Source organism: Salmo trutta, chromosome 7 (assembly GCF_901001165.1).
Source record: "Salmo trutta chromosome 7, fSalTru1.1, whole genome shotgun sequence".
In the NCBI taxonomy this organism is placed as follows: Eukaryota; Metazoa; Chordata; class Actinopteri; order Salmoniformes; family Salmonidae; genus Salmo; species Salmo trutta.
The window spans coordinates 7,267,915-7,290,150 of NC_042963.1; the positions used below are offsets into that span (position 1 = coordinate 7,267,915).

The following is a 22,236-nucleotide window of genomic DNA, read 5'->3' on the forward strand; positions in this document are numbered from 1 at the left end:
AAAATTGCTTGAAAACAGCTAAATATTCTCTCAGATGCCAAGAGATGGACCTTCCCAGTGCCTGAGATTTGTTTAGTTCGGCCATGCACTGTCAAAGTCATAGTAGAACTCCTTGGATGCTATTTTTTATCTCACTGGAGTTTTTCTGATTGAAGGGGTCCCTGATGAATTTACTATCACAAAAGGGGTCCCGGCCCCAAAAACTTTGAGAACCCCAGGTGTAAAGGAGCTTCCTCTGCAATGATCTTGATTTTGAAACATAGGTATAAACAATATTGTATCAGAGGTGTTTGCTTTCTCGAGTAAACTTTTTTCACACACAGCATCTGAAGGGAAGGAAACAGGGGAGAGGATTCCACTTTGACTGTTGGCTAGCCATCCCTTCTAGTGTAATTAGGTTTAGGCTGTTGGCTAGCCATCCCTTCTAGTGTAATTAGGTTTAGGCTGTTGGCTAGCCATCCCTTCTAGTGTAATTAGGTTTAGGCTGTTGGCTAGCCATCCCTTCTAGTGTAATTAGGTTTAGGCTGTTGGCTAGCCATCCCTTCTAGTGTAATTAGGTTTAGGCTGTTGGCTAGCCATCCCTTCTAGTGTAATTAGGTTTAGGCTGTTGGCTAGCCATCCCTTCTAGTGTAATTAGGTTTAGGCTGTTGGCTAGCCATCCCTTCTAGTGTAATTAGGTTTAGACTGTTGGCTAGCCATCCCTTCTAGTGTAATTAGGTTTAGGCTGTTGGCTAGCCATCCCTTCTAGTGTAATTAGGTTTAGGCAATTCTAATAAGACCTATACTTTGATTTTACAGCTGACTAATGGATGATGATAAGTTAACCACCTGGGTCAGAAGGCAAATGAATGTCCCCCATAATATTGGCATTTTCTCAAACTCGAGCAGCCCATTTCAGCTTCAGAAATTTTACCAAAACCATTAACAAATCCTGTAGCCATTGCAGTATTATTTTCCAGAGTCTCATTCATGCTGCACCTCAGTACTGCGGGATAAAGCCCAAATAAATCCACAATGATCCACGTGGGCGTTTGTGGTGGGACAGTTTGGTACCCTAGCTGTCCTGAGTAGGCATATGTTGGTCACTCGAGAAGTCAGTCTATTTGTTCACAATGAACTCTGTGCCCTAGAAGATAAGTGATGTTAATGTCATGAAATTGTGTGATTGTGAATAAATTGCCTTACATGGCCGCGTGGCTGTTGAGCACATGGAGTAAGTTTTAAACCTAAGGAGCTGAATGTGGAGTATGGTGCGATATCTGTGCCAACAAATTGTATCTGAATTCTATAATTTAGAATTTGTATTAGGATATTGAATTAGAATGTAATATTTAGGGCAGTCCAGTCGGGGGTGAGATTATTATTTAGGAGAGTTATGGCGCAGTCCATGGAAAGTGAAAGTAAAACCTGACCATTTGCGCCTGCAAGGTGGAGCTGGAGACGACCATATGGGCATTGCGCAATTGATCAAAATTCTCTCGTTTTGGAGTTTTGGGCCAAAGAAAGTGAGGCTTCAGGGAGTTTCCCAAATTCGCCTAAAACGGGGGTTTTGCTCTGGGTGTTGCTGCGCGTAGGCCATCTATTAAAGATGACATTGTTTCAATGTCACTGACCAGACACGCACGCGTGGTTTCCCAGCCTTGTAAGTAAGTCGTTTGTGTGAACCATGTGTGCTTTTGGTCGCCGCTGCTGATGGTCATTCTGAAGATAACGGAGTGTTGAAGTTGCGAGTTTCTGTGGAGTTACTGCTGTGATTGTGCAGGTGAATATGGAAGTGATATTTGTAACGTCTTGAGCAAATATTGGATGTGTTATGTATTGCTGCGCTTAGCCAACTTTAGTTATATGGCCTTATAAGACATGCTATTATTTAATATGGACGCTGAGGATGCAACCCGAAGGTGCTGTTTTGATATTGTAGGCTATATGGCTAAATAATAAAGACCCTTGGGATCCATGTAACATTTCCCATCACACTTAGAGACATGTTATTTGCTAGTGTTGGCTATACCTACTCTATTTGCTATGCATTTTATTGTCATATAACATATGTCCATACAGTTATTTTTGGGACAGTGTCCTCTACTTTTCTCCAAGTTACAGCTGTGATGTGTGATTTAATGTTCTTGTTGTCAATTTTGTCATAACTGATCATGGAAATCCACGTGAATGAATGATCACATGTGAGAATTCCAGAATTCAAATGTATTTTGGATTCACATGTGAAGTGGAGTCATTGAAACTCGTTTTTCAACTACTCCACAAATTTCTTGTTAACAAACTATAGTTTTGGCAAGTTGGTTAGAACATCTACTTTGTGCATGACACAAGTCATTTTTTCCAACAATTGTTTACAAACAGATTATTTAACTTATAATTCACTGTATCACAATTCTAGTGGGTCAGAAGTTTACATACACTAAGTTGACTGTGCCTTTAAACAGCTTGGAAAATTCTAGAAAATTATGTCATGGCTTTAGAAGCTTCTGATAGGCTAATTGACATCATTTGAGTCAATTGGAGGTGTACCTGTGGATGTATTTCAAGGCCTACCTTCAAACTCAGTGCCTCTTTGAATGACATCATGGGAAAATCAAAAGAAATCAGCCAAGACCTCAGAAAAAAATGTGTAGACCTCCAAGTCTGGTTCATCCTTGGAGCAATTTCCAAACGCCTGAAGGTACCACGTTCATCTGTACAAACCATTGTACGCAAGTATAAACACCATGGGACCACGCAGCTATAATACCACTCAGGAAGGAGATGCATTCAGTCTCCCAGAGAGGAACGTACTTTGGTGCAAAAAGTGCAAATCAATCCCAGAACAACATCAAAGGACCTTCTGAGGATGCTGGAGGACACAGGTACAAAAGTATCTATATCCACAGTAAAACGAGTCCTATATCGACATAACTTGAAAGGCCGCTCAGCAAGGAAGAAGCCGCTGCTCCAAACCCGCCATAAAAAAGCCAGACTACGGTTTGCAACTGCACATGGGGATGGTACTTTTTGGAGAAATGTCCTCTGGTCTGATGAAACAAAATTAGAACTGTTTGGCCATAATGACCATTGTTATGTTTGGAGGAAAAAGGGGGATGCTCGCAAGCCGAAGAACACCATCCAAACCGTGAAGCACAGGGGTGGAAGCATCATGTTGTAGGGGTGCTTTGCTGCAGGAGGGACTGGTGCACTTCACAAAATAGATGGCATCATGTGGAAGGAAAAGTATGTGGATATATTGAAGCAACATCTCAAGACATCAGTCAGGAAGTTAAAGCTTGGTCACAAATGGGTCTTCCAAATGGCCATTGACCTCAAGCATACTTCCAAATTTGTGGCAAAATGGCTTAAGGACAACAAAGTCAAGGTATTGGAGTGGCCATCACAAAGCCCTGACCTCAATCCTATAGAAAATGTGTGGGCAGAACTGAAAAAGCGTGTTCGAGCAAGGAGGCCTACAAACCTGACTCAGTTACACCAGCTCTGTCAGGAGGAATGGGCCAAAATTCACCCAACTTATTGTGGGACGCTTGTGGAAGGCTACCTGAAACGTTTGACCCAAGTTAAACAATTTAAAGGCAATGCTACCAAATACTAATTGAGTGTATGTAAACTTCTGACCCACTGGGAATATGATGAAAGAAATACAAGCTGAAATAAATCATTTTCACTACTATTATTCTGACATTTCACATTCTTAAAATAAAGTGGTGATCCTAACTGACCTAAGACAGGGAACTTTAACTAGGATTAAATTCAGGAATTGTGAAAAACGTATTCATGTATTTGGCAAAGGTGTATGTAAACTTCCGAATTCAACTGTATATATACAGTATTATTCAAAAGTTTGGACACCTTCTCATTCAAGGATTTTTCTTTATTTTACTATTTTCTACATTGTAGACTAATGAACACAACAAAACGATGAAATAACACATATGGAATCATGTAGTAACCCAAAAAGTGTTAAACAAATCAAAATATATTTTATATTTGAGATTCTTCAAATTACCACCCTTTGCCTTGATGACAGCTTTGTACACGCTTGGCATTCTCTCATCCAGCTTCACCTGGAATGCTTTTCCAACAGTCTTGAAGGAGTTCCCACATATGCTGAGCACTTGTTGGCTGCTTTTCCTTCACTCTGCGGTCCAACTCATCCCAAACCATCTCAATTGGGTTGAGGTCGGATGATTGTGGAGGCCAGGTCATCTGATGCAGCACTCCACCACTCTCCTTCTTGGTCAAATAGCCCTTACACAGCCTGGAGGTGTGTTGGGTCATTGTCCTGTTGAAAAACAAATGATAGTCCCACTAAGCGCAAACCAGATGGGATGGTGTATCGCTGCAGAATGCTGTGGTAGCCATGCTGGTTAAGCGTGCCTTGAATTCTAAATAAATCACAGACAGTGTCACCAGCAAAGCACTCCACACCATCACACATCCTCCTCCATGCTTCACTGTGGGAACCACACATGCGGAGATCATCCATTCACCTTCTATGCGTCTCACAAAGACATGGCAATTGGAACCAAAAATCTAATATTTGGACTCATCCGACCAAAGGACAGATTTCCACCAGTCTAATGTCCACTGCTTGTGTTTCTTGGCCCAAGAAAGTTTATTCTTCTTATTATTGGTTTCCTTTAGTAGTGGTTTCTTTGCAACAATTTGACCATGAAGGCCTGATTCATGCAGTCACCTCTGAACAGTTGATGTTGACATGTGTCTGTTACTTGAACTCTGAATAATTTATTTGGGCTGCAATTTCTGAGGCTGCTAACTCTAATGAACTTATCCTCTGCAGCAGAGGTAACTCTGAGTCTTCCTTTCCTGTGGCAGTCCTCATGAGTACCAGTTTCATCATAGTGCTTGATGGTTTTTGCGACTGCACTCGAAGAAACTTTCAAAGTTCTTGACATTTTCCAGATTGACTGACCTTCATGTCAGTCATAATGGACTGTTGTTTCTCTTTGCTTATTTGAGCTGTTCTTACCATAATATGGACTTGGTCTTTTACCAAATAGAGCTCTTCTGTATACAAATCAAATTTATTTATATAGCCCTTCGTATATCAGCTGAAATCTCAAAGTGCTGTACAGAAACCCAGCCTAAAACCCCAAACAGCAAGCAATGCATGTGAAAGAAGCACGGTTGCTAGGAAAAACTCCCTAGGAAAAACTCCCTAGAAAGGCCAAAAACCTAGGAAGAAACCTAGAGAGGAACCAGGCTATGAGCGGTGGCCAGTCCTCTTCTGGCTGTGCCGGGTGGATATTATAACAGAACATGGTCAAGATGTTAAAATGTTCATAAATGACCAGCATGGTCAAATAATAATTATCATAGTAGTTGTCGAGGGTGCAACAAGCACGTCCGGTGAACAGGTCAGGGTTCCGTAGCCGCAGGCAGAACAGTTGAAACTGGAGCAGCAGCATGGCCAGGTGGACTGGCGACAGCAAGGAGTCATCATGCCAGGTAGTCCCGAGGCATGGTCCTAGGGCTCAGGTCCTCCGAGAGAAAGAAAGAAAGAGAGAAAGAGAGAATTAGAGAGAGCATATTTAAATTCACACAGGACACCGGATAAGACAAGAGAATACTCCAGATGTAACAGACTGACCCTAGCCCCCCGGCACATAAACTACTGCAGCTAAATACTGGAGGCTGAGACAGGAGGGATCAGAAGACACTGTGGCCCCATCCGATGATACCCCCGGACAGTGCCAAACAGGCAGGAAATGCCTTCCAGATGACTACCTCATGAAGCTGGTTGAGAGAATGCCAAGAGTGTGCAAAGCTGTCATCAAGGCAAAGGGTGGCTGTGAAGAATCTAAAATGTTAAATATATTTTGATTTGTTTGACAGTTTTTTGGTTACTACATGATTCCATATATGTTATTTCATAGTTTTGATGTCTTTACTATTATTCTACAATGTAGAAAATAGTAAAAATAAAGAAAAACCCTTGAATGAGTAGGTGTGTCCAACCTTTTGACTGGTACTGTATATATAAAACATTTAATAAAAATGTCAATGATTTTACTGAGTTACAGTTAATATAAGGAAATCAGTCAATTGAAATACATTAATTAGGCCCTAATCTATGGATTTCACATGACTGGGCAGGGGCGAAGCCATGGGTGGGCCTGGTAGGGCAAAGGCCTACCCACTGGGGAGCCAGGCCCAGCCAATCAGAATGAGTTTTTCCCCACAAAAGGGATTTATTACAGACAGAAATACTCCTCAGTTTCATCAGCTGTCTGGGTGGCTGGTCTCAGATGTTCCCGCAGATGACAAAGCCGGATGTGGAGGTCCTGGGCTGGCATGGTTACACGTGGTCTGCGGTTGTGAGGCTGGTTGGACTTACTGCCAAATTCTGTAAAACAACTTTTGAGGCAGTTTATGGTAGAGAAATTAACATTAAATTCTCTGCCAACAACTCTAGTGGACATTCCCGCAGTCAGTATGCCAATTGCACGCTCCCTCAACTTGAGACATCTGTGGTATTGTGTTATTGTGTTGTGTGACAAAACTGCACATTTTAGAGTGGCCTTGTATTGTCCCCAGCACAAGGTGCACCTGTGTAATGATCATGATGTTTAATCAACTTCTTGAAATGCCACACCTGTCAGGTGGATGTATTATGTTGGCAAATGAGAAATGCTCACTACCAGGGATGTAAACAAGTTTGTGCCAAAATTTGAAAGAAATACGCTTTTTGTGGGCATGACATCTTTTATTTCAGCTCATGAAACATGGGACCAACACTTTACATGTTGCATTTATATTTTTGTTCAGTGTGTATGTATGTAATTTGCATATACTCCAGAATGTTATGAAGAGTGATCAGATGAATTGCAATTAATTGCAAAATCCCTCTTTGCCATGCAAATCAACTGAATCCCCCAAAAACATTTCCACTGCATTTCAGGACCAGCTGACATCATGTCAGTGATTCTCTCGTTAACAAAGGAGTGCGTGTTGACGAGGACAAGGCTGGAGATCACAATGTCATGCTGATTGAGTTAAAATAACAGACTGGAAGCTTCCTCTGTCAACCATGGTTGCCTGCAAGGAAACACTTGCCGTCATCATTGCTTTGCACAAAAAGGGCTTCACAGGCAAGGATATTGCTGCCAGTAAGATTGCACCTAAATCAACCATTCATCAAGAACTTCAAGGAGAGCGGTTCAATTGTTGTGAAGATGGCTTCAGGGCACCCAAGAAAGTCCAGCAAACGCCAGGACCATCTCCTGAAGTTGATTCAGTTGCGGGATAGGGGCACCACCAGTACAGAGCTTGCTCAGGAATGGCAGCAGGCAGGTGTAAGTGCATCTGCAAGCACAGTGATGTGAAGACTTTTGGAGGATGGCCTGGTGTCAAGAAGGGCAGCAAAGAAGCCACTTCTCTCCAGGAAAAACATCAGGGACAGACTGATATTCTGAAAAAGGTACAGGGATTGGACTGCTGAGGACTGAGGTAAAGTCATTTTCTCTGATGAATCCCCTTTCCGATTGTTTGGGGCATCCGGAAAAAAGCTTGTTCGGAGAGACAAGGTGAGCGCTACCATCAGTCCTGTGTCATGCCAACAGTAAAGCATCCTGAGACCATTCATGTGTGGGAGTGCTTCTCAGCCAAGGGAGTGGGCTCACTCACAGTTTTGCCTAAGAACACAGCCATGAATAAAGAATGGAACCAACACATCCTCCGAGAGCAACTTCTCCCAACCATCCAGGAACAGTTTGGTGACGAACAATGCCTTTTCCAGCATGATGGAGCACCTTGCCATAAGGCAAAAGTGATAACTAAGTAGCTCGGGGAATTTATTTTTTATTTTTGGACCTTGGCCAGGAAACTCCCCAGACCTTAATCCCATTGAGAACTTGTGGTCAAGCCTCAAGAGGCGGGTGGACAAACAAAAACCCACAAATTCTGACAAACTCCAAGCATTGATTATGCAAGAATGGGCTGCCATCAGTCAGGATGTGGCCCATAAGTTAATTGACAGCATGCCAGGGGGGATTGCAGAGGCCTTGAAAAAGAAGGGTCAACACTGCAAATATTGACTCTTTGCATCAACTTCATGTAATTGTCAATAAAAGCCTTTGACAGTTATGAAATGCTTGTAATTATACTTCAGTATTCCATAGTAACATCTGACAATATCTAAAGACACTGAAGCAGCAATCTTTGTGAAAATTAATATTTGTCATTCTCAAAACTTTTGGCCACGACTGTATATACACACTACATGACCACATGTATGTCGACACCTGCTCGTCAAACGTTTATTTCCAAAATCATGGGCATTAATATGGAGTTGGTCCCCCTCTTTGCTGCTATAATAGCATCCACTCTTCTGGGAAGGCTTTCCACAAGGTGTTGGAACATTGCTGCAAGGACTTGCTTCCATTCAGCCACAAGAACATTGGTGAGGTCAGGCACTGATGTTGGGAGATTAGGCCTGGCTCGCAGTCGGTGTTCCAATTCATCCCAAAGGTGTTCGATGGGGTTGAGGTCAGGGCTCTGTGCAGGCCAGTCCCGTTATTCCACACCGATCTCGACAAACCATTTCTGTATGGACCTCGCTTTGTGTATTTGGGGCATTGTCACACTGAAACAGGAGAGGGCCTTCCCCAAACTGTTTCCACAAAGTTGGAAACACAGAATCGTCAAGGATGTATGCTGTATGCTGTAGCATGTAGATTTCCCTTCACTGGAACTAAAGGGGGCTAAACCGAACCATGAAAAACAGCCCCAGAACATTATTCCTCCTCCACCAAACTTCACAGTTGGCACTATGCAGTCGAGCAAGTAGTGTTTTACTGACATCCGACAAACCCAGATTCGCCCGTCGGACTGCCAGATGGTGAAGCGTGATTCATCACTCCAGAGAACGTATTTCCATTGCCCTAGAGTCCAGTGGCGGCAAGCTTTACACCACTCCCGCCGACGCTTGGTGATCTTAGGCTTGTATGCGGCTGATCGACCATGGAAAGCCATTTCATGAAGCTCCCGACGAACAGTGCTTGTTGCTTCCAGAAGCAGTTTGGAACTTGGTAGTGAGTGTTGCAACTGAGGACAGACGATATTTACGCTCTTCAGCACTCGGCGGTCTCGTTCTGTGAGCTTGTGTGGTAACGACTGAGCCGTTGTTGCTCCTAGACGTTTCCATTTCACAATAAGAGCACCGGGCAGCTCTAGCAGGGCAGAAATTTGATCAACTGACTTGATGGAAGCGTGGTGCCACGTTGACGGTGCCACGTTGAAAGTCACTGAGTTCTTCAGTAAGGCCATTCTACTGCCAATGTTTGTCTATGGAGATTGTGTGGCTGTGCGCTCGATTTTATACACCTTTCAGCAACGGGTGTGGCTGAAATAGCCGAATCCACTAATTTGAAGGGGTGTCCACGATATAGCCGTTTGTAGCGCTGGCAAAAAACTGTTTCCCCCCCAACCCCCAAACATCTTCCCGCAGCTTTGTCTATGCACCGGTTTTGGCAATACAGTGTTTAAAAATTCAAACTTCTCCTTTTGACATTAAGTGGTTGGTGGCCGTAGATGTACACATACGTCTGTCATCAAATGTCAACGTATACTGTACATTGATTATTTCCTGTTCTTTCAACCTGACAAGGGTTTTGTGGTGTTTATAGCTATTCAGAACAAATCTGATTGAAACCAGTGAAGACAGTCAATGTCGAACTGTTAAAAATGCCTGTCTGTGTTGCTGTTACAGGCTAACAAGGAGCGAGAAGGATCTTGTGGTGCTCTGGAACAGTGTGTGATCTGAGTCGGAGGCCTCCAGCGGGTTTAAACAGGGGCATAAATTGGAGTATGGTCCGGTCAACAGCCTGGCTCCTGGGAGCTCTATTGGGTAAGAGAAGTCCTGTGGTGCATGTGTGAAGAATTGGGGGGCTTGCGGATGTCACTCTAACCTACAGCATCTGCCCTGGGAACGACGTGTCAGGCCAAAGGCTAGAGTCTTGACATATTGTGGGGATGTAGTGGTGTGGGATCAGAACTGAGATTATTTGTACCGGTAGATTATGGATGTTATTCCTGGTTTCTTGAATCATTTTTATTTGTGTTGCAATGGGCTCGGTGAGGCCTCATCACTTCAGCCACTTATACACCTACTGAGCCCTAAGAGGCACTTAATAGTGTGAGGAAATACATCTGTCAGTAGAGACCGTTGGGAGTTTATAGTACCATACCTCTGTTCAGCAACTGAGCCCCAGTTGTCTTTGGAGAGTGGTAATAAATCGATTGATGCATACCTTTTCCCATTGGGCACCCTGGTTTGCATACCATATGTTAGTAAAAGAAAGTCAATCACACTGACATTCTTGTATATTCTACAAAGGACCACGAATGTTTCGGACAATAGACCTTCATCACGGTTTACACAAAGTTTGTTCTGCTATGGAGAAACCCCTAAAGTGTTTTTGTAAAAGAGATCAAAGCCGCCACCCCCCCCCTTATACTGAAGAACTGTAACCATGACTTATCATAGACAAACAATGTATATTTCAGAGAGCTCAAGCTAGAAAGTGTATAGGGGATTGACAGTAGAAGACGTCATAGGTCTGATCAGTTCCTATCTCAGATTGAAAGAGAGATAACAAAAAAAGTGTTGCGTAGGTCTGGTTTCTGTTCCAAAGAAGCTGTTAAACCGATGTATCTAACCACGTCCTGTAACAGAGAGAAAGAAATACACACACTTGAGTAAAAAATGAGAGGAAGAACATGTATTGAAGGCAAGAGAGGGGGGTAGGGTGAGTGAGGTATCTGATGATTGAGCCCCTGACTGTAGACTGAGTGCAGTGAGGTACATTCCTAGGTCTTTGTGAAGTGTGCTGTGAGGTCTTGGGGATTTTGCTGACTCGGAGTCACTATACAATCATCTACATCTAAGCCCTCAACCACAGGATCTAACCACACAGTGGTCCACAACAGACTGGCTTTGGACTGCATGCCACCACTGCTATGAAACTGTGCTAGTCAGAGTTAGTTACTCCTGAGAAAAAATACCCTTTTGTCAAAATAGGTACTACTGTCTCAATCTGCGTTTGGACCACAGGACCAAAATCCTGTTTTCAAACATAATAGCAAAAATGTACCACTGACCATGACTGTATTGGATGTCTCCTGCACTTGACCGCATGCAGATTAAGGTGAAAGCGTTTTAGCGGAGATTATTGTTGTGTTTAATCAGTATTGTAATCTGGCTCAGCTGGGGCTTTCTCTTAGATTGGTGGATTCTCAGTGAGATGATGAGTCTGATGGAAAGAAGAGGTCATGGTTCAGCATAATTCATTTTAGCAAAGCAACCACAGAGGTCTAGCTTTACACTGTGACAGTCTCAACATCTTTACTCAGTTCTCACCACAATTATACCACTTCAATACTGCTACGACACTGTTTTAGAATATTTAACTGCGTCAGTGAGTGACATGTTATATGATATCGTATGTATGTTGTGCCCCCTGTAGGTTTGATATGTGTACTACCATCTGTTTTGATGACACCCAGAACTGCCCAGTGCACGTCTTTGAAGACATTGGAAAACAAACTCATAGGCCGAAGACGTAACATGGTAAGAAGGGGACAGGATATATCGAGACAATTATAACAAGTTTGGAATATTCATGAAATTAGGCAAGACTAGTGTGTGGATCACAGCATAGAAAAAAGACAATGACAGTTGATATGTGGAGATTACATTAAAAGTGGTATTTTTCTACAGACACAATCTGACACTTTTTCCTGTCTTTTTAACAGAAGCACAATTTACCCATTAATTACACCATCAGAGTTCACTATGAGGAGGTCTTCAAACTCAGCAATATCACCAGGCTGGTGAGTCCCTCCCTTTGTTTCCTTATCATTATCACTGATCTAACTTAAGTCATGGAAAAATTCGACTTGTTACACCACCCACTCACTCACCCTTCGTCTACATTGCTTCCTTATTCTCCCTCCTTTATCTTCACTCTTATCACTCCATCAGTCACCTAGCAACCAATTCCATAGTCCAAGTCGATATCACGTAATAATAAGGAATTCTCCTCGACCACGCACACAAATTGGGGAAAACAAAAACATTTTCCCTTTCACACCCATTGTAAAAGAGCCAACTTTGTCCTTGATTTTTTGTTATACAGAAAAGGGGTAACCTAGGTAACCACACCTTGTTTTCCCCACAGGCAGGCGCTCTATTCAATGATGTAAATAAACCACCGGGTTTCTAAACCCAGAGGCGCAATATCGTGAGAATTCCCGGGAACGCTTGTCAAACAGACCAGGGTTTGAGAAGTCCCCTTAGTTGTTGATTTTCTCAAAATGTAAAGGCACAACCTAGATTTGAGCCTATGTCTTAAATAGTTGAACATGTGAGACCACCGTTAGACCCGATGACGTGTTTCTACACATGAGTTTAGCTAGCTAAAAGCCAATTTATGCTTGATCTGTAAATTTGGTGGGAGGCTCCTTATGGAGGGTGTGACGCAATTGCGGAGCCTCCGGAGGCATGCAGAGGCCAAATTGAGCTCTGTACCGCATCGCCGTGCACCTCCCAAATTGTATAGCTGTATAGCTCCGCATTGAAATTATTGGTTGACAGTAGGTGGCGGTGGGAGGTTCTGTATAAACACTAACTCACTTCCTTGACAAATTCGTTCACAACAGCTCTGCTCCACAGTTCTGCGCTGCTCCACAAAGCGCAAGAAATATGAATGTCCTGACTTCTGCAGAGCCATATCACTGTAAATACTACACGGCCAATGCAGATGTCAGATTGACCATGCAGCGCCTTTTAGCTAGCCATGACATTTCCTACAGGTGTTATCAGGGATTTCTATTGGAGAAGCAGTTTTAGCATATCATCATGCAGTACTGTCTTTGTATACACCCAGGATTGCTGATGCTATGTATTGGCCATTGAGAGGCTTTGAAGTCACCTGACTGCAATATTGGCACTCCCCAGTAGGAGCAGTCCTCCATAGGAATGAAAGGAATTCTACAGTATTTGAATTAAATGTTGTCAAGGACAAAATGACATGTATTTAACAATGTTTTTGTTGTAGTGGGGACAGTGACATTAGTCATCTAAAAACATTTAACTTGAAGGAAAATATTTTATGTTTAGCTCACATAATATAATTTAAAAGTGTGCAAAAACGAATGTATACATTAATAAATGCATTTCTATAGCTTCTAAAATATTTTGTACACCGGTGAGGGAGTGTCAAGAGGGAGGCACGGTGTCTTCAACACAGCACCCCCTATCAGTCATCTAGTGTATATATAAATCATTGGTTCTATCTAATACAGTACCAACTGGGACTATGAGCAGCAGCACTTAAGAAGAGCTCCTCCTTAAATTACATTTTTTGGTTAAATTATTTTGTTATAACAGTACCAGTCAAAAGTTTGGACACACCTACTCATTCAAGGGTTTGTCTTTATTTTTACTATCCACATTGTATAGTAATAGTGAAGACATCACAATTATGAAATAACACATGGAATCATGTAGTAACCAAAAAGTGTTAAACAAATCAAAATAGATTTTAGATTCTTCAAAGTAGCCAACCTTTTCCTTGATGACAACTTTACACACAATTAGTGAAATAATCTACAGGTGCATCATTTAATAATAAGTGCTTTCATCAAGAGGCACATGCACATCATTCTAGAGCAGAGTGGATTGTTTAAAGAGGTCACCATGGAGATGAAAATGGCTGCATTCTCTAAGCATTGTTTCAGAGACCTTGCCATCACCATAGAAATAAGAATGAATAAAACAGGCTTGGAACCTCTTACCCTGGCAATTTGACTGTTAAACTCATGGGTACACTCGCAATGGCTTCCTTGTATTGTGATGTAATAATTTCCATAGTAATGTAGTAATATAGAATGTTCATTCAAATGATGCTAACTGATGTGGCTCATGCAATGGAATGTATTTCTTGTAATGTAATTTAAGTTGATTCAACAAATCACAGCACAGATTGATGGGTACATTTCCTGCTTTTACTTCCTGCCTATACTTCCTGCTTTGGGTACACTCGCAATGGCCGCCAGTCCACCCATTATGCCATCATTGACTTGAATGGGGACGCCCATTCTATTTATTCTTATTTCTATAGCCATCATGTATAGACCCAGTTGGTATTAGATAGAATGTCTCAATCCTGCCTGTGGGGAAAACAACATGTGGTTACCACATTGGCTCACAGCAAATACTTGACCTTTTTCAAATGCAATTTTCTTGCTTGTTTTTGTCAATTACAATTCTACATTTAAGAAAAGTACAACATCCAACATTGCCTGCTCCCTAGTGTTCTCATTACTTAGAAAAATGTAATATTGTAGGGATTCCCTCATGCTTCTTTTCATGGCTATGCTAGCAGCCACTTGAGTGAGTGAGTGCAAGCTGGCTACCGACCAACAACACAAACAAATGGACTATACAGCTATAAGTAGTGAGTGGAGTTACAAACAGACTGTACTAAACAAGTTAAATGTCTTACCTGGGATTAAATGTTTTCCACAAACCTAGCTACGTGTAGCCTATTTCCCACTCTCCCACGACATAGCCTGAAGCCACAGGGCTCTTCTCGCAGGCTCTATTTCCCTACGTGGGAGCATTGTAATCCGTAGGTCGGGATTCCTGACCTGGTTACATGTACATTGAACAACACAGCAGCTTTTCGGCATGTTTTGTTATTTCTTTATAACAAAAAACCAACGCAACGTCGTGGCCCAGCTTGACTGTGGCCCAGCTTGACTTCCCCAGCCATATCATCATGACCTGTGTACCCAACAGGAGAGGGTGGCCACATCACTAAGGGGAGTGATAGAGAGGGCCTCCACCATCTTCCCCTTGCGAAGATCGTAATATCTACCCTGCTCCAGAAGAGATTTCATTCACATCATCAGCCCTCATATGTAGAGTTTGAAGCTTCGCCCCCCCACAACCTCCCTCTCAGGCTAGTTTTGGTTACCCTCCCTACTCCCATCCCCAGGACTGGCCTTGGACACTACTGCCCCCCATGGCAGTCCCAACCTTGCAACAGGAGCCACACTAAGGCCTCCTGTGCACACCCAGAATGGAGCATTGGCAGCCACTCCGGTCCCCTGCAGCAGCTCAACTCCTTTGGTGGAGTTGACAAATAGCTGTAGATGACCCTATGTCTGTTAGCTCTTTTGGGAATGACTTTAAGTCTCGTAGGGGGCTTGGGCAAATGCACGATAAGAAAATGGACACAGGGCCTCCCGAGTGATGCAGCGGTCTAAGGCACTGCATCGCAGTGCTAAAAGCGTCACTACAGACTTGGGTTCGATCCCAGGCTGTATCACAACTGTCCGTGATCGGGAATGCCACACGGCAGCGCACAATTGGCCCAACGTCATCCGGGTTAGGGTAGGGTTTGGCCACGGGGCTTTACTTGGCTCATCACGCTCTAGCGACTCCTTGTGGCGGGCCGGGCGCCTGCAGGCTGACCTCGGTCGTCAGTTGAAGGGTGTTTCCTCTGACACATTGGTGCAGCTAGCTTCCGAGTTAAGCGGGCGGGTGTTAAGAAGCGTGGTTTGGCGGGTCATGTTTCGGAGGACGCATGAAGCTGACCTTCGCCTCCTGAGCCCGTTGGGGAGTTGCAGCGATGAGACAAGATAGAACTTGTGGAGAAAAAGGGGGGTAAAATACAAATAAAAAAATAATAATGATAAAATGGACACAATTTAAATTTAGGTACAGTACTCGTGTCCTGATGTTCTGGTTCTCTCGGAAACATGGTTAAAGGGTTCTGTCTCTGATAAAGAGATTGAAGTAAATGATTATAATGTATTTAGATGTGACAGATTACAGAAAAGGGATGGGGGGGTTGCCATATATGTAAAATAAAATGTCATGGTGTCCCAATCTTTAAATATTTCTGTTCCCAAGACATTTTTGCTCCTGGTTGTCGATGTGTCCTAAACCCCCCCACCGCTGCCATGGCGGATGCTATTGGTGCTATATCTGAGTGTTTAACACCTTTTATGTCCTCGGAGTTGGTCATTTTAGGGGATTTGAGTCAGGATTTGCTATCCCCGGCCTCAGATCAATTTAAGAGTATGTGTATTGATTTGAATCTGACACAATTGATCTCAAAACCACACGGCTAAATGTGAAAAACCCTGTTAACTCCTCATTGATTGATTTAATTCTTATGTGATGCTTTTAATCATCATTTTATCTTGGCAGGCTTTTTATTTGAGACAAACGGTGGTTTAATTGACCCTGGTCAGACAATCGACTGCTCTTCCCTCTGCCAGCCTCTAGCTGACTCGGCAGTTAACCCGTCAACTTCTAGTGAATCTTTGTTTTCATTACAACAATTTATTATCAGCGATGTTCTAGATGCCTTGCTTAAGGTTGATGTAAAAAAAAAAAAAAAAAAAAAAAATAAAAAATCTACTGGGGCTGATATGCTTGATTCCGTGCTGGCCGTGCTGCTGCTCCAGTTCCAACTGTTCTGCCTGCAGCTATGGAACCCTGACCTGTTCACCGGACGTGTTACCTGTCCCAGACCTGTTGTCCCAGAACTGCTGGAACCCTGACCTATTCACCGGACGTGCTACCTGTCCCAGACCTGCTGTTTTCAACTCTCTAGAGACAGCAGGAGCGGTAGAGATACTCTCAAAGATCGGCTATGAAAAAGCCAGCTGACACTTACTCTTGTGTTACTGACTTGTTGCACCCTCGACAACTATTATGATGATTATTATTATTTGACAATGCTGGTCATTTATGAACATTTGAACATCTAGGCCATGTGCTGTTATAATCTCCACCCGGCACAGCCAGAAGAGGACTGGCCACCCCTCATAGCCTGGTTCCTCTCTAGGTTTCTTCCTAGGTTTTGGCCTTTCTAGGGAGTTTTTCCTAGCCACCGTGCTTCTACACCTGCATTGCTTGCTGTTTGGGGTTTTGGGCTGGGTTTCTGTACAGCACTTTGTGATATCAGCTGATGTAAGAAGGGCTATATAAATAAATGTGATTTGATTCATTTTCTCTGCAGCTCTCTGCCCTCCTGATTGCTGAATCATTAACCCATATGTTTTACCTGAGAATTATATCTGGTATTATCCCCAAGGTTTGGAATGCGGCCCATGTACTCCGCCTTCACAAAGGTGGTGACCCTTGTGACCTAAATAATTATCGCCCTATTTCTAAACTTTCTTGATCTAGCTAAAATATTAGAATCTTTGATTCATTCTCAGCTAAGATCTTATTTTTGAAAAGGTATTCTAAATGTACATCAGTCGGGTTTTAGACCAGGTCATAGCACTATCTCTGCTGCATCCGTAGTTATAAATTATGTGCTTAACTGTATAGATAAAAGGCACCATTGTGCTGCCCTCTTCATTGACCTGTCAAAGGCTTTTGATACTGTTGATCACTCACTGCTAATTCAGAGGCTTTCCTCAATTGGCCTAGACCTGGTTTAAAAATGACTTGACAGATAGAACTCAATGTGTATCTACTGATGGTGTTAAATCATATCTCCTGGATATTACAAAAGATGTCCCGCAGCGATTGATTTTGGATCCTGTACTTTTTACTGTTACATACAATATCGACTTGGGGTAAAAAAATGTTTTACCTGCACTTGTATACCAATAATACTGTTGTGTATGTTATTGCCCCCACGGTTGATCAGGCTCTTTCTGAACTACAAGTCTGCCTTCATTGTATTACAGAAAAACTTTATTGACCTGAAATTTGTATTGAATGCAGATAAAACTAAGTATACGTTGTCCTCTAGAGCGCATAAAAATAAGTCTTGTTTAAGCATATGTACTTTGGATGGTGTCCATATTGATCGTGTCCCTGCTTACAAATATCTGGGCATCTAGATAGATGACAATCTGTCTTTTAAAAAGCATATTGATGAGTTAAGAATCTGAGAATAAAAATGGGCTTCTTCTATAGAAATAGGTCCTGCCTCTCGCTGAATAGTAGAAAGCCGACTATTCAGTCGACGATCTAATTGGTCCTAGACTATGGCGACATTATCTAAATGAATGCACCTGCCACTTCATTAAAGCCATTAGATGCAGTTTATCATAGCGCACTGCGCTTTATTACAGGTAACAATTTTAGTACTATTCACTGCATTCTCTACCAGAAAGTTGGTTGGCCCTCTTTGATGTCACGTAGGTTGATACATTGCTATGTTTTCATTTATGAAGCCATTTTACAAAAAGTTCCACTGTTCCTAATATCTTTACTGAACTTTAGACATACGAGTTACCACACCTGGTCTCAGGTATAGTTAACTCTGAAAATTCCTTTTGTCTTTACTGAGTTAGGCTATTAAGCTTTTAGTTTTCTTGCACCTTATTTGTAGAACAATCTTTACAATTTCTTAATTTGGATGTTTTGGTGTCTCTAGGGAAATTCAGAAAGATGATTGAGGACCTTATTAATGATGAATGTGTTTTTTTTTTTTTATGACCAAGTTTTTCTTTCTGCTTGCATTTTGTATTTATATTTTGAAGTGTGTATTTTCTGTAATTTATGTAATTCAGGGCTCATCTGTAAAAGAGACCTTGGTATCAGTATGACTCCCTGATCAAATAAAGGTTAAATAAAACATCTCTATCTGTTCCAATCTACCACACTTCTTTCTCTTCTCTTTGTCCCTCCAGAGGGCGAGGGTGGAGGATCTGGAAGACGGGGACCTGCAGGATGTGTGGCTGTTGGTCAACCAGGAGGTGTTGAAGAGGATTCTGAGGGTCTTGCCAGTGAGACACCCCTCCTACAAGTACACCACCGACCTGGAGGATCTCTTCAGGAAGGTCCAGCAGGTGTTCCCAACACAGAGTGATGAGGTGTGTAAGACCGGCCATAGTGTCACTATCACAGTTCTACCCATCTCTCTGTTTGAACAAACGTATCTCATAATGGCCATGTATGTTTATCTCTCAGAGAGAGCCACCAGAGCGAATAGAGGAGATCTACAAAAGGGTTAAGGAGATTGACTCAAAAGGCTGGACGTTCGTGACCCCCAAATCGCTGTTGGATAACTGCTATCGGACAATGCACTGTCTCTTCAAAGACTGCTTTCCCAGTGAAGACAGAGAGCAAGACTGTGAGTGCACTTCATTCCCTTACTGTACTTCCTCTCTTCCATTACCTCTGAACTCTGCCCTCTCTAATTCAATTACCCACTGTCCATCAAGAGAGTACTTTTCCAGACATGCAGTTTTCATTCATTCCTCCTCTTGTAACATGAGTCTTAACTACTTGTTAAAGTGTGACAGAAGTCAGATGATACACTATATATACAAAAGTATGTGGACACCCCTTCAAATTTGTGGATTTGGCTTTTTCAGCATACCTGTTGCAGACAGGTGTATAAAATTGAGCACACAGCCATGAAATCTCCATAGACAAACATTGGCAGTAGAATGGCCTTACTGAAAAGCAACGTGGCACCGTCATAGGATGCCACCTTTCCAACAAGTCAGTTTGTAAAATGTCTGCCCTGCTAGAGCTGCCCGGTCAACTGTAAGTGCTGTTATTGTGAAGTGGAAACGTCTAGGAGCAACAACGGCTCAGCTGCGAAGTGTTAAGCCACACAAGCTCACAGAACGGGACTGCCGAGTGCTGAAGCGCGTAGTACTGAGTTTCATCCTGCCTCTTGATGCAACGTCAGCACAATAACCGTTTGTCTTGAGCTTCATGAAATGGGTTTCCATGCCGTGCATCCGCACACAAGCCTAGGATCACCATGTGCAATGCCAAGCATCAGCTGGGGTGGTGTAAAGCTCGCCGCCATTGGACTCTGGAGCAGTGGAAACGCGTTCTCTTGAGTGATGCTTCACCATCTGGCAGTCCGACGGACAAATCTGGGTTTGGTGGATGCCAGGAGAAAGCTACCTTCCCAAATGCATAGTGCCAACTATAAAGTTTGGTGGAGGAATAAGGGTGTGGGGCTATTTTTCATGGTTCGGGCTAAGCCCCTTAGTTCCAGTGAAGGGAAATCTTCATGCTACAGCAGACGACGTTCTAGACGATTCTGTGCTTCCAACTTTGTGGCAACAGTTTGGGCAAGGCCCTTTCCTGTTTCAGCATGACAATAACCCCATGCACAAGCCGAGGTCCATACAAAAATGGTTTGTCGAGATCGGTGTGGATGAACTTGACTGGCCTGTACAGAGCCCTGACCTTAACTCCATCTAACACCATATTAATGCTCATTATTTTGGAATAAGTTGTTCGATGAGCAGGTGACCACATACTTTTGGACAGAATAAAACAATTAATGAAAGTCCCATGATGGTAGTGATTGCCTATTAGCATATAACTTATAAACCATCATTTATTCACATTACTTTAATAAAATATTTAAGTTGTTGTGTATTTTACATTTGTTTTATTTGATGACTTTATTATTTCATTCCAAGTCATCATCTCATCTCTATAGAGCTGCTGCCTATGCAGTCTGACAAAATCACTATTTTAGTAGTTCTTCACAGTTAATAAGGCGTAGTTGTATGACTGCTAAATACCAAAAGTTGGCATTTTCCCCATCAACACAAACCTACTCAACTGGTTTGGCATACTGTATATGGGCTTGTTGTGTTCATTGCGTCTCTTCAGTGTCTGTAGACACTATGTTCTTATTCAACACGTTTTGAAAAGAGATGGTTGTTTATGCACCTGGTTATACTCATTGAGGTCTGTGCCATAAAAGGACTTGGACATGCCTGTTAATATCTCCTGTTAGCCTATTTATTAATCATTTACACATCCTATATAGGTAAAACATAGATAGCTATGTGTTGCCTGGTTAGACTGGTCAACCAAATTTGAACCCAGATGGTACTTTGAGTTAATGTAAAGAAAGCTAAGTCATGTCAGACCGTGGGAAAGAAGCCATACTGTCTGATTTCGACACTATCTTAAAGGGGAAGAGATGAGGTGTTGGCTGCTTCCCACACATCTTGCCAGTCCCCTTACTGTTGTGTTTGTCTTTATATGTGCGTCATACTGACACATAACATAATATAGAGCCGTAGACATGTTATGTTAAGGCCTGTTATCATGTCTGTATGATGCACTATTAACTTCCCAGGTCAATAGTTAAGGTTGATAGTTTCCCTATTTTACAGAGAGATCAGTGGAGGTTTTGAGGCTATAGCATATCTGTTAATAATTAAATTGAAGGTTTTCCATATGAAAAATATAAGGCAGGAAGGAGTATAAAGCACTCATGTGAGGAACATGAATAATGAATATAAAAACCACAAGAAAAAAAAACCCAGCAATGACTTAGCAACACAAAAATATAGTGAATAGGTTAAGGGCTTACTTCATGGCTAGGATGTTCAAAGCAGACCAAAAAAAGTTTCATATAGTGTCATTGATTATTAGAAACAGTTGGTATGATTTTATCAGAAATATTTAGATATGATTTTATCATGATTCATCTGTCACTTACACTATTTTCTTCCCTCAGATTGTGGCTTACCTCACTGGCGGAAGGGCAGAAAGAGACTACAGTAAACCTGAGAAGGGCGCTATTGTTTTCATATGTATATTTATAATATATTGTCTACTGATGTTTATGTTCTGTGTTTTGATTGTGGGTTCTAGATGTGTTTAGACAGTTGTATGGTATAAGGCAGGTGGCTATGCTCAAGCAGAGCACGATATAGCATTTCCATTTGAATTATTTTATATATTTTTTGAAATCAGGGAACACTTATAGGTGACATAGGTATTAGCAACTGTTGCCCATAAAAATAACATCACAAACATAGCCAGCTACTCTCATCTCTGACTGTTTGTCTTTATGAATATTATAGTAAATGTGTTTGTTTAAAACGGTTATTTCTCTGTTCTATGTTTTTTTAATAAATTGCTTTAAGGTGTTTTGCTGACTTGCAGGCATAGTCAGTGAATTCCAGCCACTCATGTATTTGGCATTATGCACATCAATGCTGAAATAAAGCTATTATTTGTGAAAATCTATTCCCGGTTCAACAAGTTAATTTCTGCAGTATGATTGATTGTGGTCAGATTACATCAGAGTTTTTTATGTACACAAGAGATTGTTTACATGCACACTAATAATTGGATATTAAACTGATTATGGCAGTAGACAGATTACGCAATAATCATGTCACACCTTACTCTGTTTATCTTAATCAGTTTGAGGTCAAAATGGAAAAACTTAA

The 22,236-nt window shown here is 42.1% G+C and overlaps 1 protein-coding gene across 1 annotated transcript; it reads left to right on the forward strand.

The window, feature by feature from the left end:
* The first annotated feature begins 1,406 nt into the window (after window positions 1-1,406).
* Window positions 1,407-22,030, forward strand: il34 (interleukin 34). Its single transcript, XM_029757775.1, has 7 exons — window positions 1,407-1,762; window positions 9,737-9,874; window positions 11,493-11,596; window positions 11,782-11,859; window positions 18,700-18,882; window positions 18,980-19,142; window positions 21,516-22,030. Exons 2-7 carry the CDS (start codon window positions 9,835-9,837, stop codon window positions 21,560-21,562), a joined length of 615 nt encoding a protein of 204 aa, XP_029613635.1. The 5' UTR covers window positions 1,407-1,762; window positions 9,737-9,834; the 3' UTR covers window positions 21,563-22,030.
* Window positions 22,031-22,236: the final 206 nt, after the last annotated feature.

Coding starts and splice junctions, on each gene's coding strand:
- il34 (XM_029757775.1), top strand. CDS start 9,835: ATGGTCCGGTCAACAGCCTGGCTCCTGGGAGCTCTATTGG. Junction 9,875..11,492: donor GCTCCTGGGAGCTCTATTGG/GTAAGAGAAGTC, acceptor TGCCCCCTGTAG/GTTTGATATGTGTACTACCA. Junction 18,883..18,979: donor TCCCAACACAGAGTGATGAG/GTGTGTAAGACC, acceptor TTTATCTCTCAG/AGAGAGCCACCAGAGCGAAT.